This window comes from Heteronotia binoei, chromosome 4 (genome assembly GCF_032191835.1).
Source record: "Heteronotia binoei isolate CCM8104 ecotype False Entrance Well chromosome 4, APGP_CSIRO_Hbin_v1, whole genome shotgun sequence".
In the NCBI taxonomy this organism is placed as follows: Eukaryota; Metazoa; Chordata; class Lepidosauria; order Squamata; family Gekkonidae; genus Heteronotia; species Heteronotia binoei.
The window spans coordinates 19,071,368-19,092,351 of NC_083226.1; the positions used below are offsets into that span (position 1 = coordinate 19,071,368).

Here is a 20,984-nt window from a genome sequence, read left to right on the forward strand (position 1 = left end):
TTTTCTTTGATTCTTGATCTTCTTTCCTCCCATGATTCTTCTTGCAACATTATAGCAGCTATATCTGACTGGATAAAATCGAAGAGATAGTTATGCCAAGTTCTTTCCTTCCATTTACTTTTATCCTTCCATCCTGCCGCTATTACCGCTTTACCCGCTGATATCATTGCTTTTAGTAAATCTTGATTATTCTTCCCTATTATCTCATTCCCTAATATACTCATCTGCAATAATTCAAAGTTAATTCTCAGCTCTACCTGAAAGAATTTCTTTATCATTCCCACTACCATTTCCCATAATTTCTTGGTCTCAGAGCACTCCCACCACATGTGGTTGTACCATCCCTTCTCTTTCTTACAGTGCCAACACTTAGGGCTCAACCCAGGAAACATATTGGCTAAAGTAGCCGGAGTTCTATACCATTTGGTGAAAAATTTCAGTTCCATTTCTCTAACCTTATGAATCTTAACTTTTTTTAAACCTTCCATTATCTTCTCCCCTGTTCGTTTAGTTATTTGGCCTTCTGAACTCCATGTCCATTGAAGGTAGCTTATTGCTCCTTCGTTGCCTGAATTCATACTCCTGTATAAGATGCTTACTAATCCTTTTTTTTGTTTTTCCCATTAATTTGTAAAACCTTTCCATAGGTTCTTCATTTAAGAAGGTTCTTCTCCTGTATAAGATGCTTACTAATCCTTTTTTTGGTAGGTAGGTAGGTAATTTTATTTATATCCCGCCCTCCCCGCCGGAGCAGGCTCAGGGCGGCTAACAACATCATTCAGTTATACAAAAAACAAAGTCAAAAACAAAGTTACACTTAACATTAAAATTCTGATAAATTTAAAATTACTTAATTAATTAATAATAAAAGTGCTAGTGCTGCTTGTTCTTTTTTATGATGGCGGTAATCATTAGCAGCTACTTTCTTCGTCAGCGAAAGCCAGTCGAAAGAGGAAAGTTTTGCAGGCCCTGCGGAATTGTTCAAGGTCCCGCAGGGCCCGCATTTCCTCTGGAAGTTGGTTCCATAGGTTCGGGGCTACAGAGGAGAAGGCCCGATTGCGGGTGCATTGCAGCTTCACCTCTCTTGGTCCGGGGGTGGTCAGCAAGTTTTTTCCAGCTGACCTCAGTGCTCTCTGGGGTTCATATGGGGAAAGACGGTCCCTAAGGTAGACAGGTCCTCGACCATATAGGGCTTTAAAGGTAATGACCAGCACTTTGTAACGAACCCGGAATATAACCGGCAGCCAGTGCAGCTCGCGCAGCCCAGGCCGTAAGTGCTCCCATTTAGGGAGCCCCAGCAACAGTCTGGCCGCTGCGTTCTGCACCAGCTGCAGCCTCCGGGTTCGGTACAGAGGCAGCCCCATGTAGAGGGCATTACAGTAATCCAGTCTCGAGGTGACCGTTGCATGAAGTACCGTTGCCAGGTCTTGGCGCTCTAGGAAGGGAGCCAACTGCCTTGCCCGCCTCAAATGGAAAAAGGCTGACTTGGCAGTGGCTGCTATCTGGGCCTCCATTGATAATGAAGGCTCCAGTAGAACTCCCAGACTCCTAACCCGGTGCGCCGCTTTCAGCGGCGCCCCGTCGAAGACTGGCAGAGGTATTTCCCCTTCCCGGGCGCCCCGACCCAGACAAAGGACTTCTGTCTTCGCTGGATTCAGTTTCAGCCCACTCTCCCTCAACCACGTTGCCATATCCTGCAAGGCCCGGTCTAAATTCTCAGGGACGCGGTCAGGCCGGCCGCCCATCAGCAGATAGAGTTGGGTGTCATCTGCATATTGATGGCACCCAAGTCCATATCTCCTGGCAATCTGGGCAAGAGGGCGCATATAGATATTGAATAATATTGGTGAGAGAACTGCCCCGAGGCACTCCACAATCCAGTGTGCGCCTCCGGGACCGCTCGCCACCAATTGCCACCCTTTGTCCCCGATCCTCGAGGAAGGAGGAGAGCCATTGTAAGGCAGACCCCCTCACCCCTATATCGGCGAGGCGGCGGGTCAGTAGCCGATGGTCGACCGCGTCGAACGCGGCCGACAGATCTAACAACATCAGCACCGCCACACCGCCCCGATCCAGATGCCATAGGAGATCATCTACCAGGGCGACCAGTACTGTCTCCGTCCCATAACCCGGGCGAAAGCCGGACTGGCAGGGGTCTAGGATGGAAGCGTCATCCAGAAAGCTCTGCAACTGCGATGCCACTGCCCTCTCTATTATTTTACCTAAAAACGGTAAATTAGAAACCGGTTGGTAGTTTGCCAATTCGGCCAGATCTGCTGTACTTTTTTTCAAGAGGGGTCGGACCAAAGCCTCTTTTAGGGATGATGGAAAGCGCCCCTCCGAGAGGGATCTATTTATGATGTCCCGTAGAGGACATTCAAGCTCCCTCAGGCAAGATTTAATTAGCCAGGAGGGGCATGGGTCCAGATCGCAAGTTGTAGGGCGCGCAGAGGAGAGAATTCCGTCAACTTCCTCCAGGTTGAGCGTCATTTTTGTTTTTCCCATTAATTTATAAAACCTCTCCATAGGTTCTTCTTCATTTAAATTACTCTTCTCCACTTCCTTCTTAACTTTAGTATACAATTCTGTAGCCTTAAGCCAATATTGTACTCCTACGGCTTCTTGTAACTCCTGTAATGGTTTTAACTTATCTAATATTAACAAGTCTTCTACCCTTCTAAATCCTTTAATCTTAAGTAGTTCGCTCCACCTGTGCTCCTTATCTCCCTCCATCAACGTTTCTAATGGTGTCCATCTAGATACCCGATTCAGCCATTTCGGCGGCCATTTCTTCCAAACATTTAACCCATTTTTCCTTGGTCCCACGTTTAAATTGAGTTCCTTCGCCCCCATGTTCGTAAAGATGCCATTTTTCCTACCCCATTATTAGCTTCATTCTCAAACCTTATCCATTTCTCATCACCTTCCTTCTCTATCTCTAATAATGCCTTAAGCTGAAATGCTTCATAGTAATTAATTATATCTGGAACTCCCCATCCAAATTCCGATTGATGGTTGTATGCTAATTTTTTTGAGATTCTCCTACTTCCAAATATCCATTCCCTTATTTTAGTGTTCCAGTTAATCATTTTCTGCTTACCTAACTCCAATGGTATCATTTGAAAAAGGTACAACAACCTTGGCATCCAAAACATCGACACACTCTTTTAGTGGTCAAACTCATCGTCCTTTTCCCCCACTGCTGCATATCCCTATCTTCTTCCAGATTTTTTTATAATTTCCCTCCACTATCCTGTTAATATTTTTATAGATTTCTATCCCTAGATATTTAAATTTCTTAACTCCCATCCCCATATTAGTTATCCTATTAATTTCTTTCCTTTCATCCAATCTAACATTACATTATTTCTGACTTTTCCATATTTATTCTTAAACCTGATGCGACTCCCATCAGCAGGGCTTCTCTTGTAGCAAGAACTCCTTTGAATATTAGGCCACCTCCCCCCCCCCGCCCCACCTGATGTAGCCAATCCTCCAAGAGCTTACAGTTAGGCCCTGTATGAAGAGCCCTGTAAGCTCTTGGAGGATTGGCTACAGCAGGGGTGTGTGGCCTAAGATGCAAAGGAGTTCCTGCTACAAAAAAGCCCCACCCATCAAGATGTGTGAAATGTTGCCAATTGCACAGTGCTGTTTGAATATGCAAAAACTTGCCTGGCCAGTAGTCTTGAGATGCTCCTGAATGGCTGAACTGCCTGGCACTAAATCAACTCCCTGCTTCAACAAGCAAGCAGATGGTGAGCTGAACTGGTGAGAAGGGATGTGCATTCAGTATTTCCAAGCTGCATTAATACCTGATTCATGCCTTTTCAGCCTGTTTCAGGCATCTCCAAGGGAAGGAGGATCTTATGTGGACATCCAGCCCCCAACATCCACCCAGAGATGGAAGCCCCTGCCCACATGGAGCCCTTGCTAATCCTCCCCCCACAATGTGCAGTCAGATGGCAGCTGCTTGTATAGAAGGGCTTGGCAAGCTCCCATGCATCAGCCCCTTCCCAGCCCTGGAAGAACCCCTTCCTCACCTCTCAGCTGCCATGGGGGGCAGCATCCATTCTGAGTGAGTCGATGCAGGCCCTGCTGAACCAGGCAATGGGATGTCTGGCATTTGGAGCCAGGCAGGAGTTCGTCAGTTCTGCTGAAGCAGGTCCACAGCTGGCCCCACGATGAGACTTGGATGAAGCGTCCGACAGGAACATTAACCCCCAAGATGATCTGGGATGCTATCGTGGGCTCCTTCCCCCTGTGTATCCATGGCTCACCAGACAGGTTTGTGTTTTCTGGGGGTGCTGGGAGAAGTTTCTCTTCCTATGTGTGTATGTGCAGGGAAGGGGGGGAACCCACAATAAACAAAACCCCCATCTCCCTAAGCCACCCAGGAAACTTCTCCATTCCATCTCGGCTTTCAGTTGCAAGCCACTAGAATGCAACACAAATGTCTCCTGTGGGGAGAGTCAGAATGAGTGAGGGAGGCCATGGATTTTGAGGTGAGCAGGTCTCAGAGGAAGAAATCACATTCCGCAGTCACGATTGCTCCTGAACTGAGCCTCAGATCTGTTCACCTTCCTACTGTGTGCCTTGAGCAGTGGCTGAACAGCTTCGCAGCTGCAGACTAGCGGTGGCGCTTCCGTTTCATTCCCTTCTCCCTTTCAAGACACTTTTGCATCTGTGCAGAAGGTGAAACGGAGGCTCCTCCAGAGAATTAAGTGACACGGAGTGGGGACAACAACTCCCATAAGGCTGAGACAGCAAACGAACGTGCAAAGGTTTTTGATAATAAAGTCAAAGGGGATGAACACCAAACAGAAAGACCTTTACCAAAGTCTACATTTATAGTCATGGTTTGACCAATTAATTTGCTCAATGTTTATTTGTATGGCCAGCTGCTTAGTAGTGAGCAGAGGCTAACACGTATGTCAGGAGGATGCAAGACTCCCATTGGGATGTGTGAAATACCGCAGACTGCATTATACAGCTTGAATATTCAAAAACTTACCTGGTACAGAAGCCCGAGATGCTCTGGAACGGCCAAACTGACTGGCAATAACTGTTCCCTACTCCACTCAGCAACTAAGTCATAAGATGTGAGTGTTGGAACATCCCTACTTAGGGGTGACCGACCCATCAGACAGGAATCCCCACTTCAAGCTGCATAGTGTGGGTGGAAGGGTGCACTGGGGATGGCATAATGAATACATGACTCAAAGCGGAGTAAATGACCCAGGCGTCACTTGCAGTTCTGGATTTGCCCAGTGTCTTGCTCTGAAGACAAAGGTGTCCAACCGCCTAAGTGGCAGAAAGGACTCATTCAGAAACCACCAAAAAGCAACTCATAGGTGAGGATGGAGAAAGGGGCACAAGTTGTGATACTTTGGTTTAATTTCGTTCTCCCATTCAAGCTGCTTTTGCACCTGTTCAGCAGGAGAAACTGAGGCTCCTCCAGATGACATGGAGGAAGGACTAAAATCTCATAATGCAGGTGTGAAAAACCTCAATGACAAAGAATGAAAGGAGCACCAAATGGTAACACCTTAAAAAACAACAACAATTAATCATTACTATCGGACGGGTCAATTTGCTCTCTGTATTTTAGGATTGTTGCCATGCAGTGAGAAGAGACGGCGGGTCCATATGAGAGGAGGAAACCAGGACTCACGTTAGAATCTGTGGGAACACCTGCCTGTGAAATAATGCCAGTGGCACTGTATAGATATAAATCCCTCAGAGTCTCCACAGAGGGATTACAACTTAACCCAATGAAAAGATTCAGAGGCTTCTGAACAGCCAAACTGCTTGCTTAAGAACCAGCTCTGTGCTCCCAGCCAGAGAGCAGAACGTGAGGCAAAATGGCGGGCGTTTGAACGTTCCTACTTAGGGTTGTCCTGCCTGGCAGACGGATCACCACTGGAGGTGGCAGAGGGGATGAAAGGGGCGGGCTTAGGGATGGCCAATGCAGACAGGCCAGTGAGATCAAATCCCTCTGATCCTTGGACACACCCACTCTTACCACAGGAGGGGTCATCCATGTCGAAGACACAGGGTGGATTGTCGAGAGGAGGCCCCCCCTTCTTCCAATGGATGGGCCCAGTCCAGTTGATCCACTTCTCTGATCCCATGTAATGACCCACCACCTGTGGGAAGAAGGGGCAGGATTCAGATCACAGACCCAAGAGGCACCTTCCTCCATGTCTCCTGGAAATTCCCAGAATCCCATTCATACAGAGAGGCCTGGAGGCCCAGGTATTTCACCTCCCACTACCCTCAGGTCCTTCACTGGCACTCAAGGATCTTCAATGCCTTTTTGGGTCAAACCGGCCCATTCAGAGACCCAGGGGGGCTGCTTGGGGACCCTCCTCCCCCTAGCATTGCTGACACCTTCCTCCCCCCATACACACACCTGGTATTCTCCAGTCTCCACATCCTTCATGGCCCACAGGTCAAAATCCGTCTCTCGCTCATAGTCGCAGTTGAGGCTCACCGTCCCAGTGACACCTGGAGGGGTGGAGGCGGGGAGGGAGATGTATATCCTTTCTATGTGGCCATCAGCATCAGTTGTCACTCATGAACCATGGCTGAGTTTGCCTCTTGGGCAAGCTCTGCGGCACCTCCCCTCTAAAGTCAGCCCCCTCTGCCACCCCTCTTCAGCTTCCTCATGGCTCATTCTACCTCAGCCCAGGGCATCCAGTTGGTGCCTTCCCACAAGCCCCTGCTCCAACTCAGCAAGCTCCCCACCCTCCACCCCCTGCCACTCTTTTCCCTCTGCCAAACATGAAATACCCTGGATTTTCAGGCCCCTCATCTTCTCCAGGATGCAGCTGGTGTTCCGTATGGTTCCACTTTCCTGCAGCGTCTCGTTCAGGGCCTTGAGATACAGCAGCAGCACGTCGTGGAAGCAGCCGGCCACCAGGGTCCCCTGCCACAGGGGGACAGAGAGAGGGAGAGAAACATTGTAGAACTATCCTGTTCCCCTTGCTCTTCTGGGGTCCACTGCCTTGGACCTGGACAATCTAGGGCACGGCTCTGCTAGTGGAGTAATTAAAAGCGCCATGGGGCGGCCCCTGATGGTCAAGCTCAAATGCCCAGGGTCCAGAGGGCCCCTGAATGGCTCCAGACCAGCAGCTACTCCTTGACTGGGACTGGGGTCTGATGCTGGGAATCAACTGGTGTCTCTTTGCCTGTGCAGGTCTGGTGACCGCCATGCCACAGGCAAGGTTCGATCTTGCAGCCCACCTGAGAAACAAGGGCTGGGATTCAACTTCCTTCAGCCATTATATGGAGGAGACATCCAGTTGGGTGACAGATCAAGGGGGGAAGACCAGTCCAGACCTGGGTGACTAGAGGCAAGCCTTGAAGCACACAAGGAAAGTAGAACATGGGGGCAGTGAATGCTGGGTGTGGTGAGTGAACATGAGGAAATCAGGGGGAGGAAGTAGTCACCCACAAGGCTGAAACACACAGCACAGGGAGCACAACTGAACACACTCAGAACAGTAACCAAGAAAGCCAGGTGGGAACAAGCAACGACAGTTGTCCAGAATAGAGAACTACCGCTGCAAACTCCATGACTGAGGGTTAATTTTGACCTGGATTATCAAGCCAACCCTCCTGACCCACCTGCAAAGCAAACCCACAACTGTCTTCTTCAACCCCAAACCCAGGGAGTCTCCTGGGTCATTTCTTTGTAATGATAAGAGATTCACAAGGCCAGGGTGGAAAGTGATTTTGACCCTCGAATGGTAGCTGATCTCTCTCATCTCACTTCTCACAAAGGGCCCTATGTTCTATCCCATAATAGCAGAACACAGAATAAGGTTTGCAAACAGGGTGTGTGGATTTACCAATGAGTCATTCACTACCAGACCATATCTTTCCTGGGCACGCAGGATCAGCTGGCTCTGGAAACGCCGGTATTCGGGGGTCTGGGGCTCATGGGGAGTGACCACCAGCACCGTCTGCAATCAGAGGAAAAGGTGAGGGGAGCTGCAGCTGGCTGGGACTCCTTCCTGGGTAGGTCTGGGCAGCTCAAAAGAGACACCAGCGGGTCAGCCAGGCCAGGGTTCTTCCAGGGCTGGTCTCCTGCAAGATGGAAGACTCCCCTGTGCCCCCCCACCTCCCTCTGGGCCAAGGGGTTCTGATAAGAAATTCTTGTTTCTACACATAAAACCGATGTCAGAGTCTCCACAGGGCTTTATTCAGGTTAAGAAAACAGGGCTGCAATGATATGTAACTGTTGTTCATCGAGTTCCCTTCCATACAGGGACTCATCTATGCCCAGGCCTCTGTAATCCCTAATGCAGGACTGCACAGAAGGCCGAAAGCAAACCATCTCTTTCCCGGCTGAAGGAGGCCTTTCCCAACACCCCTTCCAAGGGCCCAGCCAAGGCAGACCCCCCAAGAGCCCCACTTGCAGGTCACCCTCCTTCACTAGACCGGCTGTGGCTCAGTCTGGAGGAGGCCAGAAACAAACTTCCCTCCCCTCCTTGTTGAGGCAAAAAGTCTGTCTGCGGGGACTCACTCCTCAGGGGAAAGATCTCTGCACCTGCCCAGAATCACTGCAGGACTCAACATATTAAACTCTGGCCCTCCACCAATCCCACCATGCCGTTAGGCTTGCGCTGCAACACATACAGGGAAGGAAGTGTCCTTTGAGGTGATTCCAACACCTATCCTCAGCTCCCTCATTTCCCTCCTTCCTTCCCTCCCTGGACTTACCTGGAAGGCCTCTCGGAGGCCTCCTGCATCCTGGCCCTCCTTGCTCTGCCAGGGCTTGGCTGCCTCACGATGCCCCTCAGCTCTCAGGCTTTCCCCCCAAATGTCCACATACAGGAAGACGTAGTCACCGGTGGTCATTTTCTGAGCCTGCGCCAGGTGCATGACTTTCTGCATCATTTCCAGTGACCCAAAGATATACACCACTAAGGAGAAATCAGACCAACCAGAGAAGTATGTCAGACAGAGCAAGGAATGGAGGGCAGGCAGTGAGGGGCAATGTGCCATGCATGAAACGCTAGGCTTGACTTAAGATGCTCTGCATTATCTGGATCTTTGGCTCTTCATCACGCAGACATCTCAGAGCCGTCTCCCCTCCCCAGCCCTGGCCGCCAGGTTCCCATCCGTGTCCTCTTCACCCCCATCAATTCACAAGCCCATTCTCCCAAACTGCACTTTAAAACACATGGACCCTGCAATTTATGGTGCTACAATGGGAAATATTCTTGATACTTTTACGAGGACTTTAGTGAAATTCACTGTAAAGTTATAGATCTCCATGTCCATAGACTGAGCCTGAGATAACAAAGATCCGGTGCTTAATGGCACCACCATTGGGACAAGATGCCCTCAAAACTCATGGCCTCAAGGCAGAAATCTTCATGCCTCTTCATGATTTTTACATCAAACCCACAGAAAGTGTACAGATCCCACCGATGTCCACAAACTGCACAATAAAAAACATGTATCCAATTCTTTGGCCAGTGCCGTGGTGGAAGAACTTGGATTTCAGGGACTCCTGGGCAGTGTTCCCTCTAAGCTGAGTTAGTGTGAGCTAGCTCACGGTGTTTTAGCCTCTGGCTCACACGTTTTTGGCTTAGCTCAGGTAAAATAGCCCAGAGCAAACTGATTTATGCAGTAGCTCACAGCTTTAATAACAGCATCTCATGAAGTAGAATGCTTGCTCACAAGACTCCACAGCTTAGAGGGAGCATTGCTCCTGGGTGCTGATAGTTTTCATGTGGAGTCCACCCAAAACCTCTGTAAAAGCACATGTATTAACAATAGCTATGCAGCAGACCGCCAAAGAAAACTTGGATCCAGCACTTTGCATTAGTGCCAGGGTAGGGAAATGTGCAGATCCGCTAGAGGTTTCATGGTTTTTACAGAACACTTTTGCTGCTTCCCCTAGGGGCTGTCATTCCACTCTGATGCCTGTTATTCCAGTCCCAGAATACTCCTGGATCACATCAGCATATGGAGCAGAGGTCCATCAGTGACTATTAGCCACAGGGTACTGATGGAACTCTCTGTGTGGGGCAGTGATGCTCTGTATTCTTGGTGCTGGGGGGGGGCAAGAGTGGGAGGGCTTCTAGCATCCTGGCCCCACTGATGGACCTCCTGATGGCACCTGTTTTTTGTAGGGCCACTGCGTGATGCAGTGTTGGACCGGATGGGCCATTGGCCCGATCCAACATGGCTTCTCTTATGGTCTTATGTTCCCTGCCACCCGCAGGGCCTGTCATTCCACAGGGGAGTCTCCTATTTCAATCCCAGAGCACTTTTGCTTCTCCCAGGGGCTGCCATGTAGCAGCTCTGTGGTGCAGAGTGGTAAAGCTGCAGTACTGCAGCCCAAGCTCTCTGCACATGACCTGAGTTCGATCCCGGCGGAAGCTGGTTCAGGTAGCTGGCTCAGGGATGACTCAGCCTTCCATCCTTCCGAGGTCGGTAAAATGAGTGCCCAGCTTGCTGAGGGGGGGCGGGGAGTGTAGAGGACTGGGGAAGGCAATGGTAAACCACCCCTGAAAAAAAGTCTGCCCTGAAAACGTGGTGATGTGACGTCACCCCAGAGTCTAAACGACTGGTGCCTGCACAGGGGACTACTTTTACCTTTAGGGGCTGTCATTCCGCTCCCAGAAGTTACCCGCTACTCTTCCTGCTACTCCCTATGCAACGCGTCCTCCCCCCCTTCCCTTCCCTTCCTGGGGGAGCCCTGCCTGTGCGCAAAGACGGCTGGGGGGAACAAGGGGGGCACAATGCCCCTGGAGTCCGGGGGACGGGGGCAGGGAGCGACTGGTGGCCTGGAGACAGGGACAAGTCGAATTCCCAAGGCTTTGGCGGTGTTGTCGAGTCGAAGAGTCATGGAGTAAAAGGACAGGTCCTCTTGTGGATCAAAAACTGGCTGAGTAATAGGAAGCAGAGAGTGAGTATAAATGGGCAGTCTTCGCAGTGGAGGACGGTAAGCAGTGGGGTGCCGCAGGGCTCGGTACTGGGTCCCATCCTCTTTAACTTGTTCATAAATGATTTAGAGTTGGGAGTGAGCAGTGAAGTGGCCAAATTTGCGGATGACACTAAATTGTTCAGGGTGGTGAGAACCAGAGAGGATTGTGAGGAACTCCAAAGGGATCTGTTGAGGCTGGGTGAGTGGGCGTCAACGTGGCAGATGCGGTTCAATGTGGCCAAGTGCAAAGTAATGCACATTGGGGCCAAGAATCCCAGCTACAAATACAAGTTGATGGGGTGTGAACTGGCAGAGACAGACCAAGAGAGAGATCTTGGGGTCATGGTAGAAAATTCACTGAAAATGTCAAGACAGTGTGCGTTTGCAATAACAAAGGCCAACGCCATGCTGGGAATTATTAGGAAGGGAATTGAAAACAAATCAGCCAGTATCATAATGCCTCTGTATAAATCGATGGTGCGGTCTCATTTGGAGTACTGTGTGCAGTTCTGGTCGCCGCACCTCAAAAAGGATATTATAGCATTGGAGAAAGTTCAGAAAAGGGCAACTAAAATGATTAAAGGGCTGGAACACCTTCCCTATGAAGAAAGGTTGAAACGCTTAGGGCTCTTTAGCTTGGAGAAACGTCGACTGAGGGGTGACATGATAGAAGTTTACAAGATAATGCATGGGATGGAGAAAGTAGAGAAAGAAGTACTTTTCTCCCTTTCTCACAATACAAGAACTCGTGGGCATTCGATGAAATTGCTGAGCAGACAGGTTAAAACGGATAAAAGGAAGTACTTCTTCACCCAAAGGGTGATTAACATGTGGAATTCACTGCCACAGGAGGTGGTGGCGTCCACAAGCATAGCCACCTTCAAGAAGGGGTTAGATAAAAATATGGAGCAGAGGTCCATCAGTGGCTATTAGCCACAGTGTGTGTGTGTGTGTGTATATATATATATATATATATATTTGGCCGCTGTGTGACACAGAATGTTGGACTGGATGGGCCATTGGCCTGATCTAACATGGCTTCTCTTATGTTGTTATGAAGAACCGCCGGTCCTGCCTGGCCCTACTCACCTCGCCCATTGGCCTGGATGAACCGGACCGTCTCGCCTGGCTGCTGATGTTGGTGGATGCGGGCCGTGAAGTTGGGGGTGTCCTCCAGCTCCTCCTCCAAGCCCCACAGGTAGGGACTGGATGGCCAAGGATCCCTCTTCTCCTGACTGAAGACAAAGGCGGCCCGGGAGGTCCAGTTGAAGTGCCCCAGCAGCTGGGCCAGGAAGGCGCTGATGTTGGGCCCCGTCGGGCCGCCGTACACCGTCCTCGCGGGATTGATGATTCCGCTCTGGTAGACGCCGGCTCTAAGGAGCAGCAGCTGCCAGCGCTCGATATCGGCCGGCACGTGCACGAGCCAGAATGCTACGGGGCAGCCCATTCCAAGCAGCACGCTGGGGACGCCGAGGCGCCCCAAAATATCGAACGATACCCTAGGGGTAATTTCGAATTTGCAGTTGCCGCTCTCGTCGCCGTCCTCACTGTCGAAGAAGGCGGTGCGGACGGCGAGGCTCTGCTGGGGCTGCAGCGCCTCCAGGGCCAGGCTCAGGGCGGGTTGGACGCGCGGCCGGGCCCAGGGGAAGCGCAGGTTGCGCCCCGGCAGCAGCACCCCCACCGTCACCTCCACCGGCCGGGCGGCCAAGGGCTGGGGAGCGGAGGAGGCCCCCCGGAGCAGGGCCACCAGCAGGGCCCCGAGGAGCAGCGGCGGCGGCGGCGGAGCGGCCATGGACGGGGCGGGCGAAGAGCTCTCAGCCGCGGAAGCCCCAGAGAGCCCGTCTGTGGGGCGGCGCGTTGCGCTGCCTCGGAAAAGGCTCCTCTTCCGCGGCCCTCTCTCATGACGCCTGGGCGGAGGCGGGGCGAGGTTGGGGGCGGCCGCCCTCTGGCTCTGGGTGCCGGGTGGCTGTGCCAGGCAGGAGCCGGAGCTGAAGGCCCAGCAGCGCTCTGCCGAGGCCCCCTTCTCCTACGGTCCGTCGAAGATTCCCAGTGGGTCCCCCCGAGTTCCTGGGATTGCCACAAAAGAACAACCCGAAATCCCCACCATTGGAAGGCTCTTCCAGATGCCCCCTTCCCGTCAGGAACGATGCATTAAGCCCCCCTCCATGTATCCTCAAATCACCTACCACAACCATTGGCGGGAGTCTGGATCTCCATCCCCCCCCCCCCAAACACCTTGCTTTAGCAGGTTTGGAGAGGTGAAGCAGACTCCATGGCGCAGGATTTCCCCACCCCAAACAAGTGTATGCCTCCTCCACTGCACTTGGGTTTCCAGCAGGAATTAATAAAGAAGTTCAAGGGAATAAAACTTGAAGAAGTCTTGGGGCCCCAATGTCATATACCAGGGGTGGCCAAACTTGCTTAATGGAAGAGCTGCCAGATGTCTGAGAGCTGCAAGACATGAACATCAGATGTTTGAGAGCCGCAAGACAGGAAGGAAAAGAAGGAGGGAGGGAGGAAAGCAAATAGATGGGGTGGGAGAGGTAGAAAGAAAGCAACTCTAACTTTAAATGCATTCTCCAAGCTTCCAGATTGTTTGGCTTGGACAAGCAATTTAAAGAGACAAATGCCTTCTCCAAGCTGGCTGACAGGGCAGTGGGGGCTTCAAGAGCCACACGATATTTGTGAAAGAGTCACGTGTGGCTCCCGTCCCAAGCCACAGTTTGGCCACCCCTGTCATATACTCAAGAGCTCTTGGGGAACTCAAAACTGAGATCATTGATCTCTGAACTCAAATATGTAACCTGTCCCTAAATTCAGCTGCTGCACCCAGAGACTGGAAAGCAGCAGAAGTTCCCTGAGTTTTGAGAAGAGTTCCAAGGGGAACCAGGAAATGACAGGCCACTTAGCCTAAGGGGAGCCACGCCTCACTGATCCACTGAAGGTCTTTGAGAAAGTGAAGAAGCATGAGGACAATGGCGAGCCAGTAAACGTTATATTTTGACAGGGTGCTTCACGATCAAGCATAGTAGTCACGGGATTAAAAATGGTTTAAATGACAAGAAGCAAGGAGTAGGAATAAACAGACCATTCTCGCAGTGGAGTAGAATAAGCAGTTCAGGGTCCTACAAGGATTGGCATTACATCGTATTAAGTGGTATTACTTCTGGAGAGTTATCAAAAATTCTTCCATTCCATTTGGTTTCCTGTTGTACAATATCTTGCAGAGAATGAGATTATATTGAGTAATTCTTAGCATCGCAATTTATTATATTTTAAACGTTTAAACATGTTCTGACATTGTTTAAAGATGACAAGTATCCTTACTGGTATGTATTATTATTTTCTTTTATTATTTATTATTATTATTATGGTATGTGAAGAAATATGTATTTTGTTATTCTGCTTTTTACTCTTACATTGTAAATGTTGATCTATTTCATTTTTGCATTCCTGTCTTTTAAAAGAAATGTTGTGAAAGCAACGTCACCCCAGAGTCAGAAACGACTGGTGCTCTCACAGGGCACCTTTCCTTTACCTTTACTTTAAAAGAAAATAATAATAAAAGGATACAACTGTCCAAAAAGTGGTATTATTATTATTATTAAAGTTGTTCATAAATGACCTGGGAGTGGGGGTGAGCAGTGTAGTGGCCAAGTTTGCAGATGATGCCAAATTCTTCAGGGTGATGAAAAGCAAGGATGACTGTGAAGAGCTCCAGGAGGATTTCCACACATTGAGGGAGTGGGCAGGAAGGTGGCAAGTGAAGCTCAGTCTTGGTAAGCAAAGGGTGATGTACACTGGTACAAAAAAATAGCTTCAAGTGTAGACTACAGGAGTCTGAGCTTGCTGACACTGAGAGGAACTATTACAGTGGCGGCTCTAGGATTCCAGCCTTGCCCCGCCACCACCCTGGTGAAGGTGAGCACACCCGCAGCACGGCACAACACCTGCAATGCAGAACACATGCACCCAGCTGCCATCGCCCCACCTTCCGCATTTGATGCACAGACACAGTAGCCAGGCATATGCTCTGAGAATAAATGAGCCTCACCATTGAAGCGAGGGTGGGTGAGAGGGCCCAAACTGGTGACCCCCTGGGCCATGCCCCAGGCAGTCATCTAGGGCTGCCTAGTGGATAGGCCGCCTCTGGGAAGGAAGATCTTGGGGTTGAAGTACTTCGCTCGATGGAAGCGCCCCCCCCCCCTCAGTGGGCTGCAGTGGTGGAAAAGGAAAACGCTTTAAAAGGACATTGCAGAGCTGGAAAAAAGCACAGAGGAGGGCAACTAAGATGATTAGGGGGCCGGAGCACCTCCCCATGAGGAAAGGCTGAAGAGTCTGGGGGTTTTCATTTTAGTAAAGATATGACTAAGGAAATACTAGAACTCGATGGCATCCAATGAAGCCAGTGGGCAGTAGATTCAGGACAGACAGCAGGAAATACTTCTTTACACAGCTAGTTATTAAAACGTGGAATTCACCACCAGAGGATGTAGTGATGGCTACAGGCATAGGTGGATTCAAAAGGAGGATTAGACAGATTCATGGAGGAGAGGTCTATCAGTGGCTTCCAGCCATGGTGAGTAAAGAGAGTCTCCACGTTCATAGGCAGTAAACCTCTGATATCACAGCTAAGTATCAACGTAAGAAGTGCCCTGCTGGATCAGACCAGTGGTCCATCCAGCATCTGTTCTTTCTTTTATCACAGTCATTTGACCAACTGTAGAACCCATTTATACTTAAAAATTAAGGCAGATAAAAACAATTTAAAATGGAATTTTAATTGCAGTACAGTTTCTGAGAACTCGTTATCACCAAAAGGAATCTAGTTATTTGATGAGTAATCTTGGCTTTCTTATCGCTTAGAAGATAATCAAGTCTAACTTTTTCAGTTAAATGTTAATTTTTTTTAAAAAAATCAAACTTTTTCAGTTAGATGAGAGATTTTGTCTAACAACGGGGTAGTGATCTCATCACGTGCTTCCTCAAAGTGTGGGCAGCTAAAAAACAGGTGCTCTAATGGTTTCAGCCTCTCTTAGCAGACAGGAGCAGAACTTCGTTATATCCGCCTTCCAGTACTGCAGAAGGGAGAGCTGGGCACCTTGCCGAGGTGAATGACTTTCTGAATCAATTTATTTCTAAACATGTTAGATAAGCTGCCGGCTTCACAATATTTTGGAAGTTTGACCACACATGCCCATTTTGTAGACCAGCAATTTCAGTTTGGCATTCTGGGTTCTCAGTCCTCTGTTCAACTAATCTCTTTGCGTGATCGTAGCCACAGTAAAGTAACAAAAGAGGGGAGCACAGTAAAATATCTCAAACACAAAAAGCCAAAACAACTGTGTTCAATGACGCTATAAAAATATATGCAAAAATTATATTCAACAAAAACCGGAACTATCCTTATTATACAAATTCTATATGTAATAAAGTCCTTCCAACCAAAGAATCTCTTAACTCAAGCAGTCTTGTAATATTGTCCACTGTTGTCTTCAGATGAATATATTCTTGAAAAAGAGCCTCAAAAAAAGTTATAATTCCCACTACGGATTTTAAAGCGCTTCAGTCCATGATCCTTCCAGAAAAAATTCTATAGAGGCACAAACAAGAACATAACAAAGTACCATACATAAAGAGAGCTACAAATAACATTATAAAATCATTACATCACAAACACACACTCACCAATTTCATATACTCATTCCAAACACTTTCAAAAACAAGTTTGTGTACAGCTTCCTTCCAGGGTCCCGATTAATAATGTCACACAGCTTAACAGTTTCACGTGATTTAGAATTCAGGTCTTGATGCTAACATCCATTTGCCATATTATATATAGGACCCTCCCAAGATAATAAATGGCTCTTAATTATGGATACCAGAAGTGACTACATACATTAAAGTGACAGAGCACATTTTCAATGTAACTCTAAAGGTTAAGGTAGTCCCCTGTGCAAGCACCAGTTGTTTCTGGCTCTGGGGTGACATTGCCTTCACAATGTTTTCACAGCAGACTTTTTACAGGGTGGTTTGCCACTGCCTTCCCCAGTCATCTACACTTTCTCCCCAGCAAGCTGGGTACTTATTTGACCGACCTCGGAAGTCTGGAAGGCTGAGTCAACCTGGAGCCAGCTACCTGAACACAGCTTCTGTTGGGATCGAACTCAGGTCATGAGCAGAGCTTAGGACTGCAGTAATGCAGCTTTACCACTCTGCTCCACTAGCACCTTATTAAAGGAACATATTCATTGCATTATATAACAATAAAAAAGACCTAATCTAATACTCTCTATTCATATAAAAGGTGTAAGATCTAGAACTGAGTTCAAACCACCTGGAGAGAGCGTACCCAAGTCTATGTGTCCATTGCGCCTCTTTTTGTTGTAGGAGACGATGTGTATTTGTTCAAGAATACTGAGATGTCTCCAAATATTCTAGTACCAAAAATCTAAATTCATCACATTTCTGGTTTGTTTCCACAAAATGACTGGTTAACAGGGCTTGTAAAAGTTCATAATTAATTCTTGATTTATGCTCAAGCATACGAATTCTAACACTCCGCATACTGGAACCCAAAAAAGCTCAAAAAACATTTACATTTTACAAAATATATACATTTTTTGGTTTTGCAGTCTGTATAGTGTCTCAATTCTATTTTTTCTACCATTAATTTCAATAAAATTTGTCTCCCATGCTACTACTACAAGAATAACACTTATGGTGCCCTCTAGTGGTTATATTATTACATCTCGGAAAAAGTTCTGCTTTTGTTAAAATATTTCCTAAACACTGTGTTTTCCTAAATCCAATCCTGGGTGGTTCCGTACATCCAGGTAAGTGACTAATTATGTTCAAGTGTTCCAGCTGTTAGCATCAAGAGGGATAAGACCCAAATTCTGAATCATGGGAAGCTTTTAAACTGGGTAACATTGTTAATCAGGACCCCGAAAGGAAGCTTTACACAAACTTGTTTTTGGAAGTGTTTAGGATGAGTATATGAAGCAGGTGAGTATGTGTGTGATGTAATGGTTTTATAATGTCTTTTGTAGCTCTCTTTATGTATGGTACTCTGTTATGTTCTTGTTTGTGCCTCTATAGAATTTTTTCTGGAAGGAAATATACCTTACCTGAGGAAGGATCACGGACTGAAACACACTTTAAAATCCAGACACTGTGTAGTGGGAAATTATAACTTTTTTTTGAAGCTCCTTTTCAAGAAAATATTCATCTGAAGACAACAGTGGACAATACTACAAGACTGCTTGAGTTAAGAGATTGATTGGTTGGAAGAACTTTATTACATATAGAATTTGTATAATAAGGATTGTGCCAGTACTTGTTGAATATGATTTTTGTACATTATATTTTTGCAGCATCATTGAACACAGTTGTTTTGGTTTTTTGTATTTGATTGTAGCAATAGGAGAGGAAAAAATGAGGAGACAAGCCAGTCCTGACAAAATAGCTCTGGACAGACTGAAGCCAATTAGATTGAAAGTTGTCTCTGATTATAAATGGGAATAAACCAGAGCAGGACCTAAAGTGAGAATGTCCTCTAGCATGTGTTTCTGCATCTGGACCACCTGAATATCCAATCTTATCGAAATATTTTTAATGTTCTTCGTAGTCATACATGGTAAATTTGCACATCCTGGGAGCTCCTTTACAAGAAACCAATATTTGTGAATGATCTTTCTAATAGAAACCAATATCAGATTGTAATTCAAAGCAAAAACTAATCTACTATTCTGTGTTTGCATTTTATCCTTGAGTAAAATCTTCCTATCAGACGATCTCGCCTGTTGAAGGGCTCCTTTTGCATCTTTGAATGAATAGCCCCTCTGATAAAACTGGCATGATATTGCTTGCATTTCAAAATGTTCCTCACATACCGAATTCCTCTGGACCATTAAGAACTGCCTGTGCGGCAGATTCAAGCAGATATGTCTAGGATGATAACAATCAAACCTAAAATAAGGATTTTTTTTTTATTTTATTGACAATAAAAGATTTCCCAAAAAAGAAAGACATTTAGATCAATATTTTAGACAACAAAGACATATTTCAAAACGAATTCACATATAACTTTGCGAGGACCACACATACACCCACACCCACACATACATACACGCACAAACAAACCAAAAAAAAAAAAGGGGGGGGACAGGAAGACGGGGAAGGGGGGAAGGGTTGATTGTTTTATCTTCCGTTGCTCCAATTTTCACACCCAAGATTTTTTGCATTAATCACTTGTGACCGCAGACATACCTCAATATAAAACAAAGTTTAGGTATTTCGTTGGCATTTTATTCTTTTTTGACGCATTATTATTCACATAATCAAAAAATTTGAACCATTTTTCAACAAAAAAAACTCCTGCCTTAGGATTGTCAGACAGCGAAAGTTGAGAAGCTATTTTGTCTTGGATAATCATTTCCCAGACCTTTTGGTACCATTGAGAAATCGAAGGGATTTTTGCCAGTTTCCAAGATTTTGCCAACAAAATTTTGCCTGCTAGTATCAAAAGAGTAATAAGTTCCTTACTATACTTAGAGTAATCCTTAGATGGCCAATAGTTAAGCAGAATAGATTCTGGGGTCCGTGGAATGGTTTCATTAACAATGATCTCAATTTTACTTATTAGGGTGTTCCAGAAGGCCTGAATCTTCTGGCAAGACCACCAACAATGAAAAAAAGATCCTATTCCTCCACAACCTTTCCAACAAAGGGGATTGTAGCTTTTACTTATATGGCTAAGGGAAAGAGGAGTCACGTACCATCTTGAAGACAATTTAAATTGTTGCAATTTAAAATTTGTGCAACGGGATTTGCATATTGGAGACGTCCAAATCGTGGCCCACTGGTCTTCTGTCAGATTTAAAGCACAGTCTTTGCTCCAAGCGTTTTGCTGTGCAGATGACAATGCCCAGTTCTTTTGGTTTAATAAATAGTATAATTTTGAAATCACCCCTCTCATTGCTGTGTTTTCTTTGATTATTAGTTTTTCAAAGGCATTTAGTTGATTTTCAGGAATCATGACAGGGACAACTTTGTTTAGCACGTCATAGAGTTGATGGTACTCATACCAGGGAATTTTGATTTTATATTTGGATTCCAATTGATTACGAGTAAGCAGATGACCCTTAGAACTGACATAAGGATTTTGATCTGTCTTCACATATAGTTTCACCACCAGAGTATGCTCCAGGGTCCAAAAACCTTTGGATGAATTAATATTGCCCCTTTTCAGGAAAAAAACCTATAACATCACGGACCTCATGTGCAACAAAAGAATAATTTCTTTGATAAAATGCACATATTCCAAGCTGTATGTGGGATCATCTATGAGAGCAGTTAGAGTGAGAATCCCTGGTTTTCATCACAAAGTGGCTGACCTGTCCACCATGCAGTTGGATGGCCTCCCCTTTTAGCTCCAGTGGAGGCCCCGAGTCAGAGGACTGGAGAGAGTGGAAAGCAGGAGAGGATATACCCCCTCCTCCTCTTAGTGGGTGATCCCTGCATGGAGTCCCTGCTCCTGCATCTTATTCTGTGCCAGACTGGGACACTCCTCACAAGTCTGCTTCCCCTCACAGGCTCTGAGGAAATACTCTTCCCACCCTACTGACAATCTCTCACCTTGACAACATCAGCAGTGGTGGGTGAGCAGTGGGTTGTCCAGTCTCAGTCAATGCTCTTGTTCGTCATCATACCCGGGGAAGAGGAGGAGTCGAGCATATTGGCCATGCAGCACTGTCCCTGGTGGAAACAGACCCATCCCCAAGGAAAGGAGCATTCTGGGAAATCATCCAGGCCCTTAGCTCCCATCCAGAGATGGTGGCTCACGCCACACTGCCCCCAGCCCCCCTCTGGTGATTCGCAAATCCCACCACCCCCAGCAGACTGTATTCACACAGCAGTTCCTGTGCCAGGTTCTTACAGCCATCTCCTTCCTTACTTGTAAGCTGTGATGTAGGCAGGATTCAATCATGATGCAGATGCCAGGGATCCTGATGTCCTTCCAGCTCAAGAAGTGTAG

At 47.3% G+C, this 20,984-nt stretch overlaps 1 protein-coding gene across 1 annotated transcript; it reads right to left on the reverse strand.

Moving 5' to 3' along the window:
- Positions 1-5,882: 5,882 nt before the first annotated feature.
- On the reverse strand, positions 5,883-12,737 carry LOC132570037 (atrial natriuretic peptide receptor 2-like). The gene is made up of 6 exons (XM_060236478.1): positions 12,035-12,737; positions 8,728-8,930; positions 7,854-7,967; positions 6,793-6,928; positions 6,413-6,507; positions 5,883-6,146 (listed from the first exon to the last, which is right to left on the reverse strand). Exons 1-6 carry the CDS (start codon positions 12,735-12,737, stop codon positions 5,883-5,885), a joined length of 1,515 nt encoding a protein of 504 aa, XP_060092461.1.
- Between the last annotated feature and the right edge of the window lie 8,247 nt (positions 12,738-20,984).